Source organism: Furipterus horrens, unplaced genomic scaffold, assembly GCF_987537825.1.
Source record: "Furipterus horrens unplaced genomic scaffold, mFurHor1.1.pri manual_scaffold_9, whole genome shotgun sequence".
In the NCBI taxonomy this organism is placed as follows: Eukaryota; Metazoa; Chordata; class Mammalia; order Chiroptera; family Furipteridae; genus Furipterus; species Furipterus horrens.
In genome coordinates this window covers 95749873-95774563 of record NW_028327179.1, presented here as the reverse complement: position 1 = coordinate 95774563, position 24691 = coordinate 95749873, and the positions used below count along the sequence as shown (strand labels likewise).

General features: G+C 50.8%; 1 protein-coding gene across 1 annotated transcript; it reads left to right on the top strand.

The window, feature by feature from the left end:
- Positions 1 to 18808: 18808 nt before the first annotated feature.
- On the top strand, positions 18809 to 23186 carry LOC150002250 (cationic trypsin-3-like). Its single transcript, XM_090287602.1, has 5 exons — positions 18809 to 18890; positions 20589 to 20748; positions 21474 to 21727; positions 22277 to 22413; positions 22938 to 23186. Exons 1-5 carry the CDS (start codon positions 18851 to 18853, stop codon positions 23085 to 23087), a joined length of 741 nt encoding a protein of 246 aa, XP_090143728.1. The 5' UTR covers positions 18809 to 18850; the 3' UTR covers positions 23088 to 23186.
- Positions 23187 to 24691: the final 1505 nt, after the last annotated feature.

Genomic DNA, 24691 nt, shown 5'->3' with positions numbered 1-24691 from the left:
CTCCCTTACCAAAACCAGACATAATGCAAAAAGAAAAAAGACAATCAATATTATTTCCAAAATATAGTTCAGCTAAAGACTGGGCCAATAGAGAAACAGCCTTCAAGATGGGGTCAAATGTATGTGAGTAAAAAATAAAAATGAAATATTAGAAAAATATAAGACATTGTCAAAGGAAATAAGCAATCCCAAAGGAAATAAAATCTAACAGGGAAACTCAGGATGGATGGAGGTGAGACCATCAAGGGACAGTCCATAAAAAATGAAGAACTTGTACGATGTCCATCTGCTGATTTCAGCAGCAAGGAGCCAGGAGATGATTCTGGAGAGAACAGAGGAGCCTTGGGAGATAAGAAAACACTCGTACAAAAGAGTATTATAAGGAAGCAGAGTCTGCCAGGGCCATGCGCTGGAAGGTGGCACAAATGGGAGAGAAGGTCAGGGAAGGGAGTCCCAGGATGGATCTGCAAGGACAGGGAGCTCCCCTCTGCCCAGGCCTCCTCCCTCCCAGGAGACACAGGGAACGGAGCCCAATTACAACAAGACCAGGAAGTCTCCCTTCCACGGACTCTCAGTCTCTGGGAAATAAACTTGGTGTCGTGGCCACAACAATGTTTAGGTGGATTTGGAGGGACTGTTTCTGCCCTTACCTGCTACGCAAGGCTCAGGGCACCTTGATCATGGCTGAGTCTGGGACATCAATCCCAGCCTTGGAGCCGGGGGTTATCTCTTAGGACACCTGGAAACCCATGATCCGTAGACCTGTCCCTCCAACCGTGGTTTGAGATTTCACACATACCTGCAGCTGCACCCACGGACAGGTGTTGAATTACTTATATGGGTAGCAAATATTATATCCCAAGAGGAGATAGCAAATAAATAAGAATGGAGGCATTATTATCGAGAACGTATCTTACCTTCTTGAGTTCAAGAATTCAGGGAAATTACTAAGTAGGCAGTTAGGACACCAAATAAGACCCTCAGTCCCTAGAAATCGGGTTTGCCCAGGGGACAAGACGCACGGGGAGCCCTGCAGGTCCGCTGCCGTCTAACGCTCGGGAGGCAGAGGAGGGAAAAGGGAAACAAAACACGGAGCGGGGGCCCCTCCAACCTGGGGGAGGAGATGCGTCTCACTGTTCCCACTGCGGTGCTTCACAGTCAAAGGGCACAAAGCAGGGGCGGCCTTTCCTTCCAACAGGAAGGCAGTTTGGGAAGACGTTGCGGGAACCCTCCAACGTCACAGAGGGGCCTAGAGGGAGAACGCGCAGAGGCAGGCATCGCCAAGGCGACAAGTGCCGAGGACCAGGCTGGGCTCCCGCACAGAAGTGACGCTGTGTTTGGGGCGGAGCCTCGCAGTCCCCCCGCGGACGGTCCGTGTCCAGGACGTCCAGCCTGAGCCTCGGAGCGCTGAGCTGGCTCTGGGGCCCCAAGAACGCACGGAGCCGGAAGGGTTTCCCCGCCAACATCAGAGCCCCAGCATTTCAGGGGGAAATCTGCGCTCTGTTCCTACCCAGGGACAGCTGACATCCTGGTCTGCGTGTTGTGTTGGGGAATGGAGAGCAAAGGAGGGCGCTTTATGGTCTCAGGAGCTGCAAGGAGAGAGCAGTGGCAGGTCTGTGGGCAGGGAGGGGGCGACGCTGCCACGCTGTGGGTCAGCTCCCGGTGCAGAGGTACACGGCCGAGTCCCCCGGCTCTGCACGCCCGATGCTCAGCGTGGAGGAGGAGCCCTCTGGCCTCTGAGCAGAGAACCGATCCTTAGGCATCCCTGAGGTGTCTGGGGAATCTTTGCTTTGGAAGCACATCATAAACTGGGGGCCCTGCCCCTGCGGCTGTCGGTACCAGAAAAGGCGATTGTGTCCAGAAATGGGATCACACCTGAGAACCAGGTCCTGTCCCCTCTCTGTGACTATGTGTCTGGGGGACTGGGAGACTCCAGGCTCAGTGCGACCTGTGGACACAGAAGTTGACAATAGAATTCAAAACACAGTTGTAACACACACACACAAATACACACACACTCACAGTGAAACTGCTTGGTGTTCTGAGGACTCACCTGCTCCCAGGAGACAGAGGGTCGCCCAGCACAGGACCCTGGGGCCCATTGCAGAAACAGGACAGGAATGGGAGGTTCACCACATCAGGGGCCTTGTGAGCATGAGCAGAGAAGGAGGGGTGTTCTTTTGTTCCCATAGTGACTTCACTGCCTCCATCAGTCCCGTTACCTCAGGGACACGTGGTGTGTATCAGAGGCACTTGGGTGACTGGTTTAAACGTCTGTAAGCTGCTTTTACACAGAATCATGCACGGCTGTCACTGTGGGTCCCATGCTGTCAGGAGCTGAGGTCCCACCCTGCGTCTCATTCACTGTCACTCCTGTCGGCTGCGCATGGTCACTAAGACGTGTCAACAGCGTCACCACACATCCCACCAAAGGCTGATTCACATCTTCTCTGCACTGGGACCTGCTGGGAGTACCTGTTTCTGTCACCACCCCCTGCATTCTCCCGTCACACAGGCTCGCCCTCATCCCTTTCTTAGGTCAGGGTGGCATCAGGGTTGACCTGGCTGTTCCTGGGGAGCACTGACACGTGCAGAGCTGCACAGGACGGAGCAACACCCTGGGAAAGTGTGGGAGGTGGGAGCTCCTGTTCTTTCTGCGGGTGATGGCCAGGTGCCCTCACTTTGTGCTCAGTAACCTCCACGCAGGATAACGACCACACAGCCCATGAGAGAGCCTCGTGTGCTGCTGACTCAGCACGCCTCACAGAACAGGTGTCTTATGGCTTCTTTCGGAAGAAGACTCAGCCTCCTTGACCTTTAACACACCTGTGTGATATATACACGGGCAGCTACATTGATCTGATCTACCGGTGAGTTCCCACCTGCAGGCACAGACGCAGGCTATTGACTAGAAAGGCTAGAGCTGGGGAAGCACCTTCCCAGCTAATGGGGCCGCTGCAGAGGACAGACAGACAGAACAACAGTGCAGACATGTGGGCCCGAGGCCCTGGGTACCATCCAGGCCTGGCAGACCATTTCCTAGAGGGGAACCTCAGCACTCAATCAGTGTTATCTCTCAGGCAGGGGCCACTGGGAACATGCATGTGCTGGAGTTTGCACAGCGCTTCCCTGATTCTGGGGTGCAGGGCCTCCCACTTCCTTTTTGTGCAGAGAGGAGGTGGCCGTGCAGCACTGTGGAGTCACTGCTGGCACAGAAGTACACAGATGTCTGCGAGGGAGTGGCCGACTCCAGCGTGAGGGGGAAGTCCTTTGTATTTGTTCTAGTGACACTGTACCCATCGGGGACCTCTCCTTTGTCTGTGACCCCAGCAGCAACTGAGTAATGGATCAGCCTCAGCCCGTGGCCCAGGTCTTGCCGATACCAGTACATGACATCGTGGTTCGTATCCTGGGCACATTTCAGTGTCACCTTCTGTCCTGTTTTCAGGATCTGGTATTTTGAGGTCTGAGTGATGCCAGCATTCACCAGACCTGCAGGGAAGAACAGGAAACAGAATGTACAGCCACCATGGAGCGTATTAGTGCAGGGATCTTAAAATTGTCACCCAGCCCAGGACCCACCTGCATGCAGGAGACAAAGGAGCACGTAGCACAGGTGGCCGGTGCTCATGGCCGGGCAGGCCTGACAGAGGTCTCGTCCGGGTCTGTGTGCGGCTGGATGGGAGCAGGGATCTCCAGGCGTCAGCTCAGATGCCACTCCCACCACCCGGACCCAGAGCCACCTTGTCACAGGGGGCCACGCCCCTTCTCAGAGTGTCAGATCAGAAACAAACGTGCTAGTGAACAGCTTAGAATGAGGAGAAGCTTTTGGCCTGATTGACACAGTCCTACAAGCCGTCGTCTCAGCCTTGCTGTCACCGTGTGTAACTTTAGTGCGTTCTGTCCTGTGATGGAAACCCTCATGAATCCTCTGCTTCTGTGTGTGCACTACTCTGTGGTGCTGACCCTGAGGGAAAAGCCTGGTGCCTCCTGATGCCTTTTATGACTCACGGGTCCCAAGTAGTCCCTCAGCCTCCTTTTCTGCTCTACTGAATCCACCACCATGCGGTCACTGTCCTTCCTCCCACAGTGACCCTCTTGGTCTCCAGTTCCCCTACCTCAGGCAGGTCAGCACTGGAGGAATCAGGGGCTCTGCCTCCTATCCATCCCCTGACCGCTGGGAGCCCTGCCACACGCAGCCCGAACAGCACAGGTTCACCTGAGCATGTGCTTCCCATGTTCATGGAGAGACAGGGGCCGGCAGACCCAGCTCATGCCCAGGACTGACCTTTCTTCGTGGCTGCCCAGCTCTGCACGTGACCTGCTGGCCCCCAGGATGACAGCTGTGTGAGAGATGTGGCGAGAGGTGGCTGACATCAGCGTGTGAGAGTGAAAGCACCCTTTTCCTTCCTGAGCTGCGACGGAGAGTTTTTGTGCAGGCGGCTGCCGGTCCTGCACGGCTGTGTCACGGCTGTGTCACGGCTGCTGGCGCAGAGATACAGGGCCGAGTCCCCCAGCTCCAGCGAGCGCACGGTCAGCTCCGAGCGGGAGTCACTGAGCGGCCGCACAGAGAATCGATCCGGCATGTTTCCTTTTCCTCTCTCTACCCCGTTGTAATACTCAGCGAGGAACTGAGGGCCCTGGCCCGGGGCCTGCTGGTACCAGTACACAGAGAGGTGTCCGGAGATGTAGGAACACCTCAGTGTCACTTCCTGTTTTCTTGCTTTGATCAGGTGTGTTGGGGTCTGCGTGACTCCAGAATCCACCGGGTCTGTTGGGAGGAGACAGAAAGGAGCTGGGGACGGAGCCAGGAGGCCCCCCGCTGCCGCCATCACCTCCAGGCTTGTGTGTCAGGGATGGGGACGCACAGCCGAGGCTCCACGCAGTGTCCAGGGCTCACCTGCGGCCAGGAGACAAAGGGCCACACAGCAGAGGAGCCCGGGGACCATGGCAGCATCCCATGACATCTCCCAGCTCAGGGCGGGGTCCTCTGGGTGAGAGTCTACATTTCTGTACCTCCCAGGACCCTGATAGGAGCAGCTGCCTATGACGTCACTGCTTGGATGTCCTCGCTGGTCTGATGTGATTCTCCATGGAGGCTGCTGTTTGGTGCCCTGTGCCCTCGGCAGGACCCGGGGTGGAGACTGTTCACCATCCCCTGCCCTGCACAGCCCCACGCCGAGGGTGGCTGCAGGTGCAACACTGTCCCCCACTGCCCACAACACCCCTTATTCTGCTCTGCCTGCCCCTGTCTGACACTAATTGCCCAGCCCTTCCCGCCCCAACCCCGAATCCCCGCCCTCCCCTGTGGTCTCAGGAGATGCCTCCTTGGCCCCTGAAAAGAGTGTGCCCGCTGTTAAATACAAGCCCTTCCTCTACCCGTGTCCCCACAGTGCCAGGCAAGGAAAATCAGGTAGGACTGAATGTGCTGAGGTAGCATCTGAACAGACACTCTGTCCTCTGTTGTCCCAGAAAGCCCGAGGCTGCCCTTCCCAGTGCCCCAGTCTCCACGGGTTCCCACTGTGCTTCAGGTTCTCACAGGCATGTGGGCTCTGGGGCAGCTCTGCACGGGCCAGGGAGGTCTGTGCACAGAGCGCAGGGGACCCTGCAGGGCTGTGTGAGCTGCTGGCGCGGAGACACGGGGCAGAGTCCCTCAGCTCCCCTGAGCGCACGGTCAGCTCAGAGCGGGGAGTCACCAAACTGGTGTCCCGAGAACCAACCAGGGATGTTTCCGTTTTCTCCCTCCATCCCACTGTAATACTGAACGAGGAGCTGGAGGCCCTGGCCGTGGGCCTGCTAATACCAAATACAGCTGTGTGGCCAGCGATGGGGAACATCTCAGTGTCCCCGTCTGTCCCCTGGGCTTTATCAGGTGTCTTGGACTTTGGGTGACTCCAGAATCCACTGGGCCTGTGAGGGAGGGAGACAGGAGCTGGAGAAAGAACAGGCCAGGGACCCTGATGGTGCCTTGGATTCAGGCCCTGTCAGGCTCAGGTCATTTAAATAACAGTAATAAAATATTTTCCACTACTGCCAAAGAATTTATTTCTCCTGTAGCTGCTCTTTTTGAAAAAAATTTTTTGTCTCTGTCTGTTGATAATGATACAAGTTCCATTAACCCATGTGGGAGGACACGTGTAAGTGATTAATTTCCTCTCAGTTTTTCTCTGATGCCCAAGTAGGAAATAAATATTCTAATCCTCTACACTCAGTGTGCTGGGAGGAAGAGGCTGGTCTGAATGAAAAAAAATAAAATAAAATCCACGTGATGAGGGAATGGAGGTTTTGTAAAACCTCTGAGCATATTTGGAGCTGGGACCAAGTCTCTGATCTGTGTCTCACTTGTGATGGAAAGAGAAGGCAGGGAAAGGTGCCCCTTAGAGGGAGGCTTGGAAGGACTACTGTGTCCAGACTGTGTGCATCTCATGAAAGGTTTCCCGGAGTCACAAGCTGATAGGAAGTTATAGAAGAACTTGAACTTGAACGTTTCTGTCCAGGCACAGTCTTGTTCAAGACAAGGCCAGACACAGGCTGTTGTCTGTGCGGGGAACACAGTGAATGCAGTTCGCATGCCCAGTGAACAGACAGGCAGTGTTCTGCCTCAGATTTCTGTCTGGGGTCTCACAGGAAATGCTGAACTAAGCCTGGGTGCCCCACAGCTTCCTGGCTGGACCCAGGAGGTTTCTGCACAGGGAGACGGTGACTCTGCCAGGCTGTGTCTTGGCTGCTGGCGCAGAAGTACATGGCAGAGTCTTCTGGCTCCAGGGCATCCACGTGAAGGTACAACTCAGAGCTGTCTGGGCATTTGGGGGTGAAGCGTCTCGGGACGGTGTTGTTTTCATAGAGTTCCTTATAGCTGTAGATGAACATGAGCTCCGGTGCCTTCTGAGCGCTCTGTCTGTACCAATACATAGCATTGTGTCCCAGATGTTGTTCGCATTTCAAAGACTTCTTATCTCTCATTCCCATCACCAGGTATTTTGGTATCTGAGTAATCCCAGTGTCCATGCGCACTGTTGGGGGAAAGGGACAAAATTCAGAGAAAGTACACAGGGAAAGGTGTCGCTGCATCCACAGGGCAATGGCTCAGAGTCCAGGGTCAGCCCACGTGAGCCCAGGACTCACCTGCTCCCAAGAGACAGAGGGCCACACAGCAGAGCAGCCTCCAATCCATGGTGAGATCTGGCTGAAGGGCCCAGTCTCACTATGATGTCCCAGTATGGAGACTGGGCTCTGGTCTCCTTGGCCTTGGTTGGTGGCTCTGCCTCTGATGTCACTGCCCCTGACAGTCTCCCCAGCCCCAGGGGATAGTCCTCACGCCGTATACAGATTCTGATAGAAGGTGGATGTCAACGGGCTGGGCTGGGTTGTTCCCCCGACAGTTGCTCTTTTGCTATTAGCTGCCCTCAGTCCGTACGTTGATTCTCTCTCTCTCCCCCTCCCACCCGGGACCCCCTCTCAGACACAGACCCTCCAAGTGAGGCAGGGCATCACTCCCAACTCTGCCTTCCTTGGACCCCCTGTGCCCAACTGTGAGGAGGGAGGGAGATTGGATGGCCCCGCACCCACCATTTATGAAGCCTGAATGTGATCCCGGCCCAGAGCCGGACAGTGGGAAGGGTCACGAGGGGACCACACGAGGGACCCCAGGCTCTGCCCCTGTGCTGAGCTTAGCGCACGCAGGTGAGAGAGAACGAGGTGCTGGTGCCAACAAAGGGAGAAGCACTTGAAAATGATTTTAGCTTAATTTCGTGGGGGTGTGACCACTGATGCTCCCACTGACAGGAGGATGGCGCCCCACGGCCCTGGGGACCCTCCTCCCCACACCCCTCTGCTCCCTCCCAACCCCGCCCCGCCCCCAGCTCAGAGGCTTCAGTGCAGCCACGGCGCCCCTGGTGGCCACGCGCACACCGCTCGGTCTCAGGCCTCTCCCCAGCCCGGGGCCTGCCATCCACAGCTGCCCTGCGTCCCACCCGCGGGGAGCGGCTCTCGTGGGGATGGGACCCAGGGACGTGTGGGGAGGACAGGAGCATCCAGAATGACGAAGGTAGCTGGGGCAGCACTGCCCATCCACGGACCTAGGACGCTCAGTGTTACCCCACAGAGATGGGCTCTGTCTGGGTTCTGGTCGTGAACGACACGCAGCCCCGCGGAAACGTCCCAGCCCATGGGGCTCATGGGCCCCGTGACGGTTCACACATGCATGCTGAGCAGCCGCCATGGGCAAGCGCAACACGCCGCGCTCCCCGCAGGCTCCGCTGCGGACACGGTCACGGACACGGTCATGGTAACGGCGAGGGGGTCACATGCATCACAGCACGTTTGAGACGTGCATTCAGTAGTTCAGGGGTGAAGTCACTACACATATGCGACACTATTTCAACTGCTACATGAAGGGGCTGCCATGACACGACCCCCAAAGCCCGGTCCATTTCTATAATGTTAGAGACCAAACCAGGCCCATCACTTCTAAAGACGGTTTTCCTGGTTGGGACGAGCTCGGGTGACCGACCATGAGTGATTTCTACTCCACCACCTGTTTATGCTTTTCATCTGCTTAGTTGCTGGTGTATCATCTAACGTTTTTAAATGTGCATTTTTTCCAGTATTGAATTTTCATTTTAGAAAATTTAATGGACGAACAAATACAAAACTGAAATGATCTATAAATGCTATGTGATTTTTACCATAGCTTTTATTATGATGTTAGGTATTTATTACCAAATTGGAATAACAAGACTTTAAATCAATCCATGTTGTGGGTAAAGAGGGTCTATATCCATGCTGTAAGTCAAGAATGCTGAGTCAGGAGGAAAATATCAGCATTTTCTGATGTAAAAACTTGTATCAGATATTTAATGTGGTCCATAAAAAATATAAAGACATATGGGTTAGAATATAAACAAAGGGGGCATGGATATTCTCCCCTGAACGTGTCACATATATGGGGACCTACAATCTATTACAGGTGGAGACATTCCATTCTCAGATAAGAACCTAAAGTTAACCTTTGTTAAAAGATAGCATTATTACTATTAATATTATTGATGGACATCCCTGTAGCAAGAAGAAACTCTGATTGGCCTCTCTACATGAAACAGCAGAAATCTGCATAAATAAAATATTATTATATTGCTTGGTTCCAATCAGTAAGAAAAATTCCAAAGATTACAAAAGCATACGAATTTAACTGAAATCTTGAATGATGAGGGAAAGTGAAAGGCTTGGTGGCCCTGAAACAATAGCGAACATAAGTGTTTGTCCAAGCAGGGGTGGGTGAGAGGGGAGTGTAAGTTATCCGAATTAGGGCAGGAGCCTGAAGGGGGAAAGTAATGGAAGGATGGTCTGACTTGCAAGGAGAAATAGTGAAAAAGTGACTAGTAAACATGTAAGTATACTCAAATAAACATTGTGGATATAAAATAGAAATGGCCTGTGTCACTTGAAGTTAAATAGGAAAGACATAACCTGATTCCAGGCAGCTAGGATGTGGAGCATGGAGCACAGACAGGGAGCCCCAGTTCTCATGCGTATACACAGGGTGGTCTAGAAGGCTGCGCAGAGAGCAGGTGGTGGAGGCTGGAGAGCTGAGCAGAGATTTCAGAAGATGCTCACATTGACGAATATGCTGTAGTTCCCTCCACGAGCCCAGAAAGGCCACACATGGGTAATAAGGACACATGTCAGGGCTGCCTGAGAGAGAGGGACAAACAGAAATAAGTCCTAGAAAACCCCACATTCAAATCTTCCAGGATAAAACCTAACACTCTTTAGAAGAACATAATGTAACCCAGAGTCCTTATTCTATTATCATCCACAATGTCCCACATGAGTCCCTTCATAATCTTTCATGTAGAATATTTTAGTGGTCTCCTAACTGTTCACTCCACCCAAAATCTATCACCCTGTTGATCCCTCCTGCTACCACGGGTACGGGACCAAAGTACAACTCCGTCATGTTATCTCACTTAAGGTGGAAGCAAAGACTAGCTATTACTACGGATACATGTCCAAACTCCTTTCTTCCCATGCCTTTAAGATGACAGTCAGAATCAGAAGAACCACTGGTCAGCCTTCGGAGAGTGAGAGCCGCAGCGCACAAGTCTGCCTCTGTGGCCTTCTCCCTCACCCTCTCTTCCTAGCTCAGCTCTCGCCGTGACTTCCGTGCTTCTCCAAGTAACGTTCTATTAACCAGGGAACTCGCTGCTAGCCCACATTTCCTTTTGGTCTTAGAAATGTCTGTCTTCACCTCTCCGTTTGGCTTCCTCTCATCCAACATTTTTAGTAAAAAGGGTGTTTTTAGTATTATTGTTATGTATAATATGCATCAGTATGTACAGCAGAGAAAGGCTGGCTTCTTCCATCAGTGAAGACTTCAGTGCCTGGGCCCTTTATGTTGGGAGTCCCGAGCGCTTCGGTGAATCTACTGGAAACCCCTGCTCTCGCTGCTGAGTAGATTTCTGGAAGACTTCCGGGCGCATTAAGTGCTGAACTGCCCTATTGGGTGTGATGGGCCGTACTGTGGATGAAACAGCAGGCAGGGGTCCCACAGAGGGGTGAGGGGAGCCTCGGGGCTGGGGGAACATGTTGTCCCCGCAGCTTCCTGCCTGGGCCGGCGGGTTTGTGTAGAGGAAGGCCATGACTTTGCAGGGCTGTGTCTTGGCTGCTGGCACAGAGGTACACGGCAGAGTCGCCCGGCTCCAGGGAGTTGAGGTGAAGGTTCAAATTAGTTTTGTTAGGGGATTCTGGTGAGAACCGACTAGGAACTGACTCGTTTAGAATGAGCTCCTTGTTGTTGTAGGCAAACATGATCTTCAGCGATTGCTTGGAGTCCTGCTTATACCAGTACATAGCATTGTGCCCCAGCTTCTGTTCACATTTTAGGGACTTCTTATTCCCCGCCTGCGTGACAAGGTGTTTTGGAGACTGGAAAACTGCAGTGTCCAAGGGACCTGAGAAGCAAAGAGGCTGAACTCAGGCAAGTCCCAGGAGGCAGCCTGGTGCTGGATTAGTGAGCGGGCTTAGGGACTCGGAGTGGATGGTGCCATCTGACCCATGACTCACCTGCTCCCAGGAGGCAGAGGGCCACGCAGCAGAGCAGCCGGGAGCCCATGGTGGGTTCGGGGCCCGCGGGCAGGGCCCCAGCCCAGGACTCTGGTCTCCGGGGGTAAGAGGACAAGGCTGCTGTTCTCCACAGCCCCACACAGGCTTCGCTGTGACGTCACAGCCTAGAATGATTTCCCCGTTCTCAGGCTCTCCTCGGGTGAGTCCTCTCCTTTCTTCACATCCTGCCCAAGAAATTCAACTTCTACTCCTCTCAAATGAATTCGGGGGCTTCTCGGGATAGGTTGAGTAGGGAGGGCGTTGTCTCAAGGAAGTTTATCGAAGTCATCCCTGTGCCAGCAGCTGCCCCCTCCCCTGTCCCTGCCCCAGCACCGGGCCACCTCCCCCATCCTCCCCCGCAGGCAGCCTGGCCTCCTTCACAGTAATGCAGGGGACCGCCCTCAGTTGTGGGCCAGAGATGCGCTGTGAGGCCTCCCCCGAGGACCAGCTGAGGCCAGTGAGGAGCGAACCCTGTCGATGAGCCTTGAGGGCGGGGAGCCGCAGCCCTGCCGTTTCTCAGCCTGGGCACTGCTGACGCGTCACGCAGGACGATTCCTCGTTGAGAGGACTCTCCTGGGCAGGCAGATGTGCGGCAGCCTCCCTGCTCTCTGTCCACTGCATGCCAGTAGCACTCACTGCCCACTCCCCGTGATGCCAACCAGAAGTGTCTCCTGATATTGCCAAACCAATTTCCTTAAGAAGCAGGGTCCTCCTCGCTGCTTCCTCAGTCCTTGACCAACCTCAGGGGTTTTGGTGAGGGCGCAGAGCCTCCTGGTGGTCAGAAAAGCGCAGTTCGCAGATCCTGCGGCCATCGGGCCAGGCTACCGCCCTTAACAAACCCAAGTCAGCAAGGACCAAGGGTGAGATGGGGGAACCAGGGAGGCGTCACAGGCACGCACTGTTTGGCAACACTGTCAATTCCTGGCAGGACCCCTTCAAAGACAGCCCGCAGTGGTCCCCTTTTTTCAAACTGAACACAGAGCAAGCTCTAGGTACAGTAGTGAGCCTATCGGAAATGACCGACATCCTTCCTGGAACTTTCAGCTTGCTTGATTTGTTGGTGGTCATTGAATGGCTACTTATTGCTCTGGGGGAGGGGCATGGAAGGAAGACCTCTGGTGCCCAGTTCTGTCCCATTTAGTTACCTAGGCGCAGAGTCCCAGGAAGATGTCTGTTTCATCAGCCTCTGTCTCTCTCTGCGCTGGTGCTCAGAACTGGTTTCTAGGAAACCAGGGCCACGACCCGCCTTGCGTTCTGCTCAGCTGGCTGCTAGTTACGGGTGGCCCTGACCTTGAAAAAAATCCCCTTTCTTTCTAACAAAAATGCAAAAGTCAACATACACACAGACTGTGGAAGTCATATGCCTGCAGGTGGACCACTGGCCATTGGTTTTCCAAATAAAATCCAGATCAAAACCAGATGGGACAGCCCTGCTGCTACGGGCCATTCACCTTCATAAACCATCAGTTCATGCTATTGCCCTGTTCAGCTATTGAAATCTCATTAACCACTTAAAATATTTATGCTCACTGTGTCTATTGGATTATAAATATTTAATCTTTAAGTCATTTGAATGTAACATAAGCAACAATGAACAAAAATTAAATGTAATACTACAATGTGCAGGCTTTATTTATTAACTTCTAAATGTGATTACGTCACCTGATTTCTGTTGTTTGGAAGAAGCTGTGCAAGTTTTGTGGAGCGAGGAAGGTCCCAGGGGACCCTGTTCAAGTTAATCATATAGAACATTCAATATTTTTAGAAGTATGAAGTGTGTGTTTCTGCATTTTCTGATTTTTTAACTTCCAGCCAGTTTTGAAAGTGGTTCACAACACAGAAAGTGAAGAAATTTAGACTTGCACGTAGGCAAACGAGCTGGCTGTCTTTAACAGGTTCCTCTGTCCCAGTCTAAGGTGAACCACAAAATTCACCTTCACAGAAGAACTAACAGTCTTCCTGGAATGTGCTCGGTGAGCTAGACTTTCACGTCAGGTGGTCGGGTGGAATATATAGATATTCTGAAGCTTGCTCCTGCTGCATGCGGCTCGAGTTGACATCAAATGTAATTATGTGGACTTCTGGGATTTTTAAGAAGCAAGGGAAATTCCAAAGGTTAAAAAAAAAAGTACCCTTGAGTGATAAGAGAAGCGTTCTCAGATCTGGGTTTGGATGTCTGTCTTTTCTATCTCTGGGTGTTTTGGTATCAAGTGTTTCATGTCTTGACAATTCCAGCTACCGTGGGTCACTGTACTGGTGATAGCGTCCAGAAGGAAGTCTGTGGCTGGTGTTCGACAGAATTGTTTCATCAAACCCAGAAGGGTTTCCAATCATTGCTCAGAACTCTCCTGCTCCAAGATCCCAGAAGACCACCCAGAAGAGGGTCAACAATGAAACCCTTCCAGGCTTAACTCCCTGAGACTCTGGAGTGAGGGGGAGGGGCTCTGGGTCTCCCTGGCCTGGTAGGCAGATGTCCTTCGCTTATTGCTGTCTCTGCAAGATCCCCTCTGGCTGGTGAGGCTCCCTTCCTGAACCCCCGGAGCTCCCCACCCAGCCCCAAAGCTTCCCGTTGTCTCAGGAATGTCCCCGGTCTGCACCTGTCTGTGGGCTCTACTCTGCACCCCCCCGCCCCCCGCAAACCCCTCTTCTAACCCCACGCAGGCTCCCAGCAGCTGGTCTGGCAATACAAGCTCTGTTCTGTGCTGGGACAGAAACACCTGCAGGGCCACTCAGAGCAGAGTACTCTGTATTTAACCCCTCACTTTCAGCGCTGACTCCCAGCCTCTGCCCCCCACATTCTCCTATGCTGCAAACCAGCCCCGACTTTTCCTTAACCCTCTCCCATCCGGGGAGTTCTCTCCACCCTCCCTCAGAGCTCCTCCTGCCTCTCGGTAGAGTCCTAGCTCCTCCTTGTGGCCAAAGGGAGAGTCAGTGTGTTAGAACTCAGTTCTCCCTTCCCGGAGACAGGGAGGCTGCGGTAGGGGTCTTAGTGACAAGGACATACAGCAGCCCCCAGCCCTCCGGTCACAGCATGAAGTCTCAATCAGGATGGGGCTCACTGGTGCAGCAAAGCAGGCACTCCCGCGATTTCTTAGTTAGCGTTCTGTACAGGACAGCTGCATGAACTCACGTCCCAATGGCGTCTGTTCTTCCATTTCATGGCTTCTCATACTTTAATGCGATGTTCTGTCTGTCTGTCTGTCTGTCTCTCCTTGTCCCTGCACTGTTCCAGCCCTATGTCCCCTTTTCTTCCTTTTTCCCTAAAACCTGCTTTGAAGTAAAGGCGACTGTGAGATTATTTGTTTTAAAATTACTAATTTTATTTCAAGCCAGACCTGGTTAGTGAAACTGGCCCACCACTCAGTGTCAAGGCTGGATGGGGGGTGTTTAAATAGGTTCTTTTCTGGCTTCTAGAGCAGGATCGACAAGCTGTGGCCTGTTCCAGTAAATGAAGTTTCGCTGGAACACGGCAGCACTCACTCGTGTACATACGGTAGCTTTCCTGCTACCACAGCAGAGTAATTTGACAGAGACCAGGTTGCCTGCAAAGCCTGAATTATGCACTATCTAGTCCTCTACAGAAAATCACGCGTAGCCAGAGTAGAAATGAGCCCCAAACAAATGCCATCCTTGAGCAGGTGTCTCAGGGAAACGCAGGCCTGGTTCCAGCGTTGACTTTGCCCAGAAAGAACATTCTATTCACTGATTTTTCACATATGGCAGAGACTACAAATTCAGCTCATACATTCAGGTTAGCATCCAGGTTATTACATAAGCACATACTTTGTACCTTGGGTGTTGTTTTTCCCCCTGTAATTTTGCTGCCCTGTTTACTTCCATTTTTTAGTAATTTTTTTAGTACATCTTTTTTCAAGGAGAGGAATTCTTACTTAAAAAAATGTTTTGCACATTGGAGTCATAAGGAGCCCGTGTGGCCTTGGTGAATAGGGACAGATAAATCAGGAAGGTGGCTGGAGAAGCTAAGGAAAGAGAAAAACCGACTCCCTGAAGGGAAAGAGCGTAAAATTGCCTTCAGAGGCTGATGACTTGCTCCTCCCAAGACAAAAGTCAATATATTTGCCAGAGCCCAGTCAGACAGCAATTCAGGCACCAGAGTACATAGTCCTCCAAGGCCACTGAGCAGTGTGCATGGGAACGAGAGGGGACAAATACAGATTAATTAAATACAGACACATGCCTCTGGGCCACCATGTGCTTGTGAAGTTAGGAAGAGAACTATAGGTACCAACATAGTCGCATTCCCCGCACATACCCGGTGGCTCTGTCACGGGATGGGCCTGAGGAGGCCGACCCACGACCATGTGGCGTGTTCAGTACCGGTCGTCAGTGAGAACTCATCAGTGTTATCGAGATCAGAAGTTTTGCACACATGAAGTACAGGCAATAATAGTTTTTGAGTCTGGGGGGCTTGCAACCCAATTCTGCAGGGTCCAACTTCACAGAAGGATTCACGGTATTTCAGAAGGAAAAGGTATCTTGTAGGTCAAGGCTCCTTTACAGTCACGCAAGGATATCTTCTTCAGATCTGTTCACCCCGTTTACATCCATGACAAACCTGCGCACATATATCCAGAGCCTCCTCATGCAGATCCAGTAGTTGCCTGGTCCCTTTGGCAGGGAGCTTCATCCTCGTCACCTTCACTTAGAATACTAATATATAATATTCAGACCTGCTCTGCTCCATCCCCTCTCCACACACGGGCAACCACCACAGCCCTTACTGTCAGCAACCTTTAATTCTTCCCACTCTCATTTTTGTCCAAACACCTGCCTAATGTTTGGTACGTGTATCAGTCATAGTCTTCAACGTGAGTTTTTAAATGTATTTATTTTAGAGGGAAAGGGGAAAGGAGGGAGAGAGAGGGGGAGAGAAACATCAATCAGTTGCCTCTCGTATGTGCCCCAACCTGGGATCGAACCAATAACCTAGGCATGTGCCCTGACACGAAATCAAACCTGCCACCTTTTGGTCTGTGAGACAACGCTCCAACCAACTGAGCCACACCGGCCAGGGCCAACATGACTTTAGATAGTGCACAAAAGACCGGTTTTATTCAAAGAGCGATTTTACTAAATTGCATATGTTCACGTTAATGTGCATTAGGTAAAAATTCACCAACACACAAAATAGCAACATCTGTGTTTAAGAAGAGACTCGTGGGTTGGAGGGAAAGTCTACGTAAATATCAAAATGTAACCCTGTTCCAGGCGCTGTGTGAAGCGGCTTCCGTGCTCCATATGTGTGAGCTGCGTGGGAAGAACTGAAGTCTGGAACCCACCACTTGGCATTTCCCCACACCCCCACTACGGCGTTAGGTGACCGAATCACCCCACTGCAGCCAGGCAGGCCCACGGGCCTTTGTCTGAAGTGCTCCCTTGGGAATTGGCAATCAGTCCCAGCTAACTCCCCTTCTCTGGCAGTCTCCACTCTTTCCCTTCCTGGAAGAAGGGGGGGTCCAAGTGATAGAGCCTAGGACACACAGGAGAGAACGTTCCAGGACATAGCAGCCCATGAACCAACTATTGGGAAAGCTCTTCTCTAAGAGACCGTGTTTCTCGTACGGACCAAGATATGTGACAGATTCAGGAGCAGTTTCGGGGTGATGTAGAACATACAAGTCCCCATCTTCATCATGGAGGTGTCAGCAATGGGAGGGAATTAAACAGGATAGCACGCTCCCTTTCCGGACCCAACCCTCCTCTTACTCCTTAGTATTTCCTGAGTTTTCGGGATCAGTGAAAAGCAACTCACCGCCTTGTGAACCATTCATTCAGCAGTTACTGAGTGCCTGCATTGTCTCGAAGCTAAAGGCACTTCCCGTGTAGCCTGAGAAGCTCCCTTGCCCACCTTCTCCCCGAAGACCAACCATTCTCAGCTGGGGATGATTTTGACCCCTAGGGGACATTTAGCAATGTCCGAGGACATATTTGGTTGTCACAACTGAGAGGAGGGGCCAGTGCTACTTGTAACCCAAAGCAAGGGAAGCTGATTAATATACTACAGTTTGGCCCTGGCCTGATGGCTCAGTTGGTGGGAGTGTCATGCTGTGTACTAAAAGGTTGTGAGTTCGATCCCCCAGTTGGGGCGTGTACGGGAGGCAACCGATCAATGTCTATGTCTCTCTCTCTCTCTCCTTCTCTCTCTCTCTCTCCCCTTTCATCTCGCTCTCAAATCAATAAATATGTTGTCGGGTGAGGATCAAAATATATATATATATATATATATATTTAATATGGTCCAGTATGCAGGGCAGTTCCCCCCAACAAAAAATTATATGGCCCAAAACGTCAATAAGGTTGAGGAACTCTTTTAGCAAATCATCTTCATATCAGCAAAATTTCAAGTCAAAGAAACAGGAACTACTTCTGGAGGGATGATTTGCTGAAGAATGCAGAGCTCCCTGGTAGACCACTCAGGTGCACCCGTGGGCATAGAAGCTGGAAGTTAGTTCTCACTGAGAGTCACATATTCTAGATCCTTCTTCTGTGCCCCATTATGATAATTCCTTCTCTAGGAACCCATCTCTTGGATTTTTCAGAATTCTATATGCTCCCTAGAGTCATCCTTTAATTTGAGAGAGCTCGGATTGTTCTCTTTGCTTATGTTTAAGGTATCCCAGTGGAAGACATGATCCCTAATATGAGGCTGCATGAGTTTGAACCCCGTGTTGACCACTTAATAGCTATAAAACTTTCAGCAAAACACAACACTTCTCTAAGCCTCACCCTCCTCATCTACGAAAAGGTAAAAGTTATAGCAATGGTCATACAGCTGCTGGTGAGGACTGGATGAGCTGATGTAGGCAGATCCTGTTCACAGTGCTTGATGCATCGTAAGTTCCACAAACTTCAATTGTCTTATTGTTGGCCAAGGGGTCTGTGCTACCTTGGCCTCCAGATTTTGGTGAACTTAGTGGGAAGAGTTGCCTAGTGACTGATAGTACAGACTCTGAAGCCAGATTTCCTAGGTCGGGATCCTGATCCTACCATGTATTTGACGCATAATTTGGGTTAAGCTCCCTATACTGTTGTGTCTCCATTTTCCCATCTGTAAAATAGGAATAATAATGGTATCTTGTAGGTTTGCTATGAGAATTAATTAATATAGGCAAAGTATTTAGAAAAGTCCTCATATATAGTAAGTTCTAGACAAATGTAAGTTATCATTCCTTCACTCTCCTGGTTAGATCTCTTGTAATTTCAAATCAGAATAGCTTTTCTACTCTCAGGGGAGTAGGTTGTTTCTATTAGTAATGAAAAGTTAACATGGGTATGCAAGACCAGAGCTGCCATGAGAAAAATTATATAATTGCAAAGGAACCAGAGTTAATTAAACATCAAGGGCATAATGTTCAAGGCAGTCTTCAGGATAAAAGTTCACGGCCAGAGGAGGAACAACCAAGCACGTAAGACTTTTGTTTGGGAATCAGCACATCTGTAGCCCTGTTCTGTGACCTTACGCCAACTTACTCTTCTAGTACAGGGAACAGTTCCCACCAGGTGGGGCCCTTACTTTCATTCCCATAACCTTCTGGAAAAGTGGTTAATGTTTAAGTCGAATGCTGAGTTATCTTCACGTTGGCACAGAATAGATTCTAAATTTGGATTTGTGAGTTTCCAGTGAGATCGCTTTTCTGACACCTGTAGCCATGGTGTCAAGGACAAACCTGGAGGTATAAATATCAGTGGACAAAAGCCTATGAGCATCCAGATCCAGTGAGCAACCATGAAGGCCATCATCTTCCTTGCTCTCCTGGGAGCTGCTGGTAAGTCTCTATTCATAAATAAGTCAGCAGGTGTCCAGCACGCATCTAAGTCTGCACTCTGGGAGACAGCAATGAATGCTGAGTACATGCTCTTTTGTACTCAAGAAGCTTAAGTCGGTGAGACAGCAAGCGCATAGTCCATATGTCTATAGATAAATAAATAGCGCTTGTTGGGGAGAGATCACTGAGCAGAAGTGATCGGTGTAGAGTAGGTATAAAGAGGCAGAACCTGCCCTAAAGCTCAAGGTAAAATCTATGGGGAAGAGAGAAAAGGAAAGGGTAGTCAACACTAGGAAATGCTGTTTTGACCTCGCTAAGGATTTGGAGTTAATAACCAGACTGAGGACGAGCCTTGTGCCCCTTGCTGAGGCTGTGAGGGTCAGACCCTGAGTCTTCTCTAAAATAAAGGGCATCTTAGCAGGGATCATAACAGGCAAAGATATTTTCTTTCTCGTGAATAAAAGCTATGGGCTGGGTTTTATATCTTTCCTAATTAAATCTCTCCAGTGTAAAATAACATACCAGTCAATCATCAAAGGAGAGCAAGAAATGACTATTTTTATACGACTAAAACTTACTACTAAATTTTCCCAAATCGGGCAGGTATAAATTCAATACAGCAGTTTGTATACCAGGAAGTGTCTTTCTCAAAGTCACTTTAAAATACATGAACTATAATAGGGCACAGAGAAAATAATGAAAGACTTTCGGAGCCATAAGAAATCTAAGTATATCTGAATAAATTGAAAAATGTTGGAGAGATCATTGGGAAAAGAAGAAAGGCTGGAGATGGAAAACTTACAATGTTCTATAAAATTCCTTTGTGAAAAATGTAGGTGAGAACCAAAAAGAGAGATTCCAGGGTGGGGGCTGTAGGGGTGGGGATGAAAGTACAAAATTCCCATTTTTCCTCTAGGCCAGAACATTCGCAGGTGGTTCCTAAAAGCTTTCCTTCTGTTACCTCCTGGGCGTATCTGTCCTATACCAACCACCACAAATAAACATAAGCCTGGGTGTTGCAAAGCTTTACTGAACACCCATTTGCACAGCTGCTGAGCACGGTTTTATCCTCGGGTAGTGGTGTTCAGGGCATTATTAGGTAAAGAGTCTCTTATCTGTGTATGTGTGTGGGGGGGGGAGGGCATGACATGTGATGAAAACAGTATATTTATTAAATTTAAAGCATAAACTAATAACTTGGCTCCTGGCCGGTGTGGCTCAGTTGGTTGGAGCATCATCCCGTAAACTGAAAGGTCACGAGTTCAATTGCCAGCCAGGGCAAATGCCTGAGTTGCAGGTTTGGTCCCAAGTCAGGGCAACTGAACACTGATGAGAAACATCGATACATCGATGTGTCCCTCTCTCTCCCCGTCTCTCCCCGCCCCACTCCTTCCCTGCCTTCATCCCTCCCTCCCTTCCCCTTTCTCCCCACCTCTCTAAAGTCAATGAGCATGTTCTCAGGTGAGGATTTCTTTTTAAAAAATTAGATACTTACCATGATATAAGTAGGGTATGTGTTAAAGGTATAGAAAAATTTGGTTTTGAAAAAAAATTACATGAAAGATCGCCATTTCCTGATTATGTGTGACAGGAAAGCATTATCTGATCTTTTCTGGTTACTTTGCAAAAACGTGGGGGTGAGTCAAAATGCCAAGATGGATCTGTTTAACGGATGGTTTTCGAACTTTTCTCTGTCAGCTGCGTTCCCCACTGATGACGATGACAAGATCGTCGGGGGCTACACCTGCCAGAAGAACTCCATCCCCTACCAGGTGTCCCTGAACGCCGGCTACCACTTCTGCGGCGGCTCCCTCATCAGTGACCAGTGGGTGGTGTCCGCGGCTCACTGCTACAAGTCGTAAGTCACCGAGGCTCACATTCCTGCTCTGGGGATCAACTCGTCCCCCGTCCCTGCCGCAGCACGAGAGGGGCAAAGGACAGAGGCAGTGCTGAGGGGTGGACATGCATGTTCCAAGGGCCTCAGTATTCCCGCAGGCACTGAATGCTGCACTGAGAGACTTTCACACGGTGCCCTTAGAGTTGCCCGGGGTCCACCCCAACAGAGACACGGGAGGGAAGCCATGAGCGGTGAAGTGTACCGAGCACTAGCTCGAGAGCAGGAGTCGTTATAGCTCACCCAGAAATAAGGGCATATGGGGGTGAGAGAACACACCAAGTTCCAGCACGTTACAATAAGCACAACTCATTCTGCTCTCATATCTGAGAGCTGCCACGCCTCCCCCAATAATCAGTCATCCCAACCAGGGGAGAAATGGCAGGTGCGGATTAATTGCCACCGTTTCCCTTATCATCTCCCATGGCTTAACTGGGGTCCCCTGGTTCCCCTTCCCATGCCTTCCCATTCCAAGGAGAAGCCAGGCTGCGAGTCTGTGCCTGCAGGGACACCCGCCTAAGCAACACTCTAACTGCGCCGTGCCTGGTGGGGCTGCCTTAGGTGCACGCCCGCCTGCGTGGGTGCATGCCGGGAGGGGATGGTGTCCGCGTGTGCTCACGACTGGGGGGTGCTGGGAAGGGGGAAAGCTCAGGTGGAACACTTACGGAACTTTCAACCCCTAAATCCAGCCGAATCCAGGTGCGTCTGGGAGAATACAACATTGAACTCGTTGAGGGCAATGAGCAATTCATCGATGCCGAAAAGATCATCCGCCACCCCAAATACAACCCCAGAACCATCGATTACGACATCATGCTGATTAAGCTGAGATCGCCCGCCACCATCAGCGCTCGCGTCTCCACTGTCTCCCTGCCGAGAACTTGCGCAGACGTTGGTACCCAGTGTCTCATCTCTGGCTGGGGCAACACCCAGAGCATCGGCAGTAAGTGTCCCATGAAACACCAGCACCAAGTCTGAGAATCCTGGAGGTAAAAGTCATGTGGAGGGTCAGTGAGTCCAAACTGACACTCAAGACAAGGTTCCCAGAGGGAGTCTGAATATCCGGAGCCTTAGAATATATGAATAGAAATGAGGAAGATTCCTTTGCTGAGAAACACAACACAAATGAACGACAGTAAAGATGCCAGGTAGTCAACTGGAGTGATTAGTGATTTGCAGAGAACTAGGAACTGAACGGTAAACAGAACAGAGACTAAGGGATTTGGGGCTGCCCGAGGCATAAACCTGCTTGAGGATCAAAGTCTCTGGATTTGAGATCTGTGGTCACTGATGTTAGTCTCAGAGAGGTAACAGCTTGTTGATCAAAACTCTTTGGAAGGCCTTCCAGATAAAAGCTGTTCTTCCAAAGTAGAAGTTAGTAGCGATCTCCATGAAAGAGTAGGAGTATTGGGAAGGAGGGGAGAGATCGTGGAACAGAGATTTTCTAGGAATCCTGTGGATAATCTTCTACTTTCACTCCTGTGCCCAACAGCTAACTACCCTGAGCTCCCCCAGTGTCTGGACGCTCCCATCCTCTCCGACAGCGCTTGCCGCAAAGCCTACCCAGGCCAGATCACCAACAACATGATTTGTCTGGGCTTCCTGGAGGGTGGAAAGGACTCTTGCCAGGTTAGTTCCTTTGCATTCCTTCTCCTTCCAACCCCATCTCACGCATCTCCACCAAACTTCCCCTTTCCTGGAGCCTAGAAGAAAGCCTTTCAGCTTCTCTGGGACGGATCACGAGGGGTGAGGGATAGGTTTGTGATAAAGGATCATTTTTCTTTTTGTTATATGAACGGTTAGGATGAAGAGTAAAAAGATACACTGAAGATGATGTGCAAATAGTACATCTAAGGCGCCCTTCTGTCCTTTGAAAGGAGCAGGGCTAGATGATCAACCTTACACTCGCCCATCCTCACCTCTTCTTGGCCCTACAGGTCTATAGCTAAGGAACGAGGAGGATCTAGAAGGAGGGAGGAGGAAGAATGGGGATGCGGCACGGAGACCGAGGGTGGGATTTCCGGGGGGAAGAGAAGGGGCTGACGCCGGATCAGCAGCCTGCAAAGATGGCCCCAGGGTAATGGAGGAACACTGAGGCTTTATCCCATGCAGGCGTGGTTGGGAGTTCTAAGTGGCTCTTCCCTCTCGCTCAGGGTGACTCTGGTGGCCCCGTGGTCTGCAACGGACAGCTCCAGGGTGTCGTCTCCTGGGGCTACGGCTGCGCTTTGAAGGGCAAGCCCGGTGTCTACACCAAGGTCTGCAACTTCGTGAGCTGGATCCAGGACACCATCGCTGCCAACTAAGCCGCGTATCTCTTCACGACCCATCCCTGTTGGACAGCTTCCCCTTCCGCCTATGCCTGACGACAGCACCTAAATAAAACCATGTTGTCCTGCACCAAATATGTCCAAGAACTGTCCTTACTTGGTATTCACCAACTTTCTCTTGAAGCTGGCTGCAGAGTGGGAGGGCAGACATAGAGTTGAACTATTCTATGAGGGTAGAATTTGAAAGGTTACTTAGTTACGTCCATATTTCCCTCGTCAAATAAGTTCACCAGTCACCCGCTGAATGCCAGACTGTGTGGGACAGTGAAGATATGAAGAGGAAATAGGTGAGGGGTCACTATTACCATCACATTTTTTAAACGGAGAGCGACACGAAAATGCTGAAAGTTAAAATCGACGTCCAGAGTTGTCCCGCTGCTTCCTGGGGAAGCTGGGCTGGAGCCCCGGCTGCCCTCATTCCCAGAGCACCCCCACTGCTGCAGCACTGGGCTCCACCTTTCCTCTGATCTCTACGCAGCTCTGCGAGGCTAGATAACGGACGTCTTTAGAAAGAGAAAGTTCTTAAAATCACGGATTCCCTGCATTGTTCAAGGCTTCATGTGCCCCTTGTCCAAGATCTTTCTTATTCTCTAACTGGGATTTTACTGCTACAGCAGGCATGGTGCCTGCAGACAATCCGGCCTCCTCTTCCAGCACCCATCTCCCCAAGCCCCAGCCCAAATTATGTACGATTTTGAACTGTATGCAAAAAAAAAGTGCAGATGCAGATGAGATTGCAGAACATAGATCTGTTACTTCAGGTCCTAAAAGTCATGGTTAGAGAGGAGTTATTTGTTCTCTCAGTCCTATCTGGAAAGGCAGCGCGGGGGCCCTGCTGTAGCTCTTCAACACCCTCCCCCCGTCAAGGGTTTCCCATAATCTTCCCGGGGAGGGTTGGGAGCGCCAGTCCCAACACCAGATTTCTGGGCACACCTGGTATGGCTCCAGGAGAAAGACACAAGGGGGTCTGAGCGTGGGAACACTGGAGCAGATGGAGGAGGTCTGAGATGGTCCCAGTGAAGGGCTGGAGGAGAGGTGTGCCTTAGTCGGTTTGGGCTGCTATAACCGAAGAATGATAGACCTGGTGGCTTGCACAACACACAATTTCTCACAGTTCTGGAAGCTGGAAGTCCAAGATCAGGTGCCGGCTTCCTTCTCCATTCTCCTCCACGGCTGAGAGAGCTAGTTCCAATGTCTTCTTCTTATAGGGACACTAATCCCATCACGGGTTCCACCCTCAGGGCCGCATCTAAACCCAGATACCTCCCAAAGGCCCTAACTCCCAATACCATCCCTTGGGGGTTAGGGCTTGAACATATGAATTTGGGGGGGACACAAACATGCAGCCCATAGTGGGTATCTTGAGGGGGAGAGTATAGGAAGATCCATGCGCCCACAATGCATTTTCTATCCCTTTGTAACTCTGGATGGTATACTTGTAGGGAACAGCCCTGAGCCCTCAGTATCACCTACTGATGCCCTTAGGATAAAGTCCGAATTTCTGAGCTTTGCATTCAAGGGTCTTGAATGTTTTGTCCTAATTAATGGGTCCTGTCTTATTTCCTTAGTTCTCATTGAGT

What these genes read in the sequence shown, in the direction of transcription:
- LOC150002250 (XM_090287602.1), top strand. Translation starts at nt 18,851, where the DNA reads ATGAAGGCCATCATCTTCCTTGCTCTCCTGGGAGCTGCTG. An exon ending in TGCTCTCCTGGGAGCTGCTG is followed by an intron (nt 18,891 to 20,588) that starts GTAAGTCTCTAT and finishes TTTCTCTGTCAG; the next exon opens with CTGCGTTCCCCACTGATGAC. An exon ending in GTGGAAAGGACTCTTGCCAG is followed by an intron (nt 22,414 to 22,937) that starts GTTAGTTCCTTT and finishes CCTCTCGCTCAG; the next exon opens with GGTGACTCTGGTGGCCCCGT.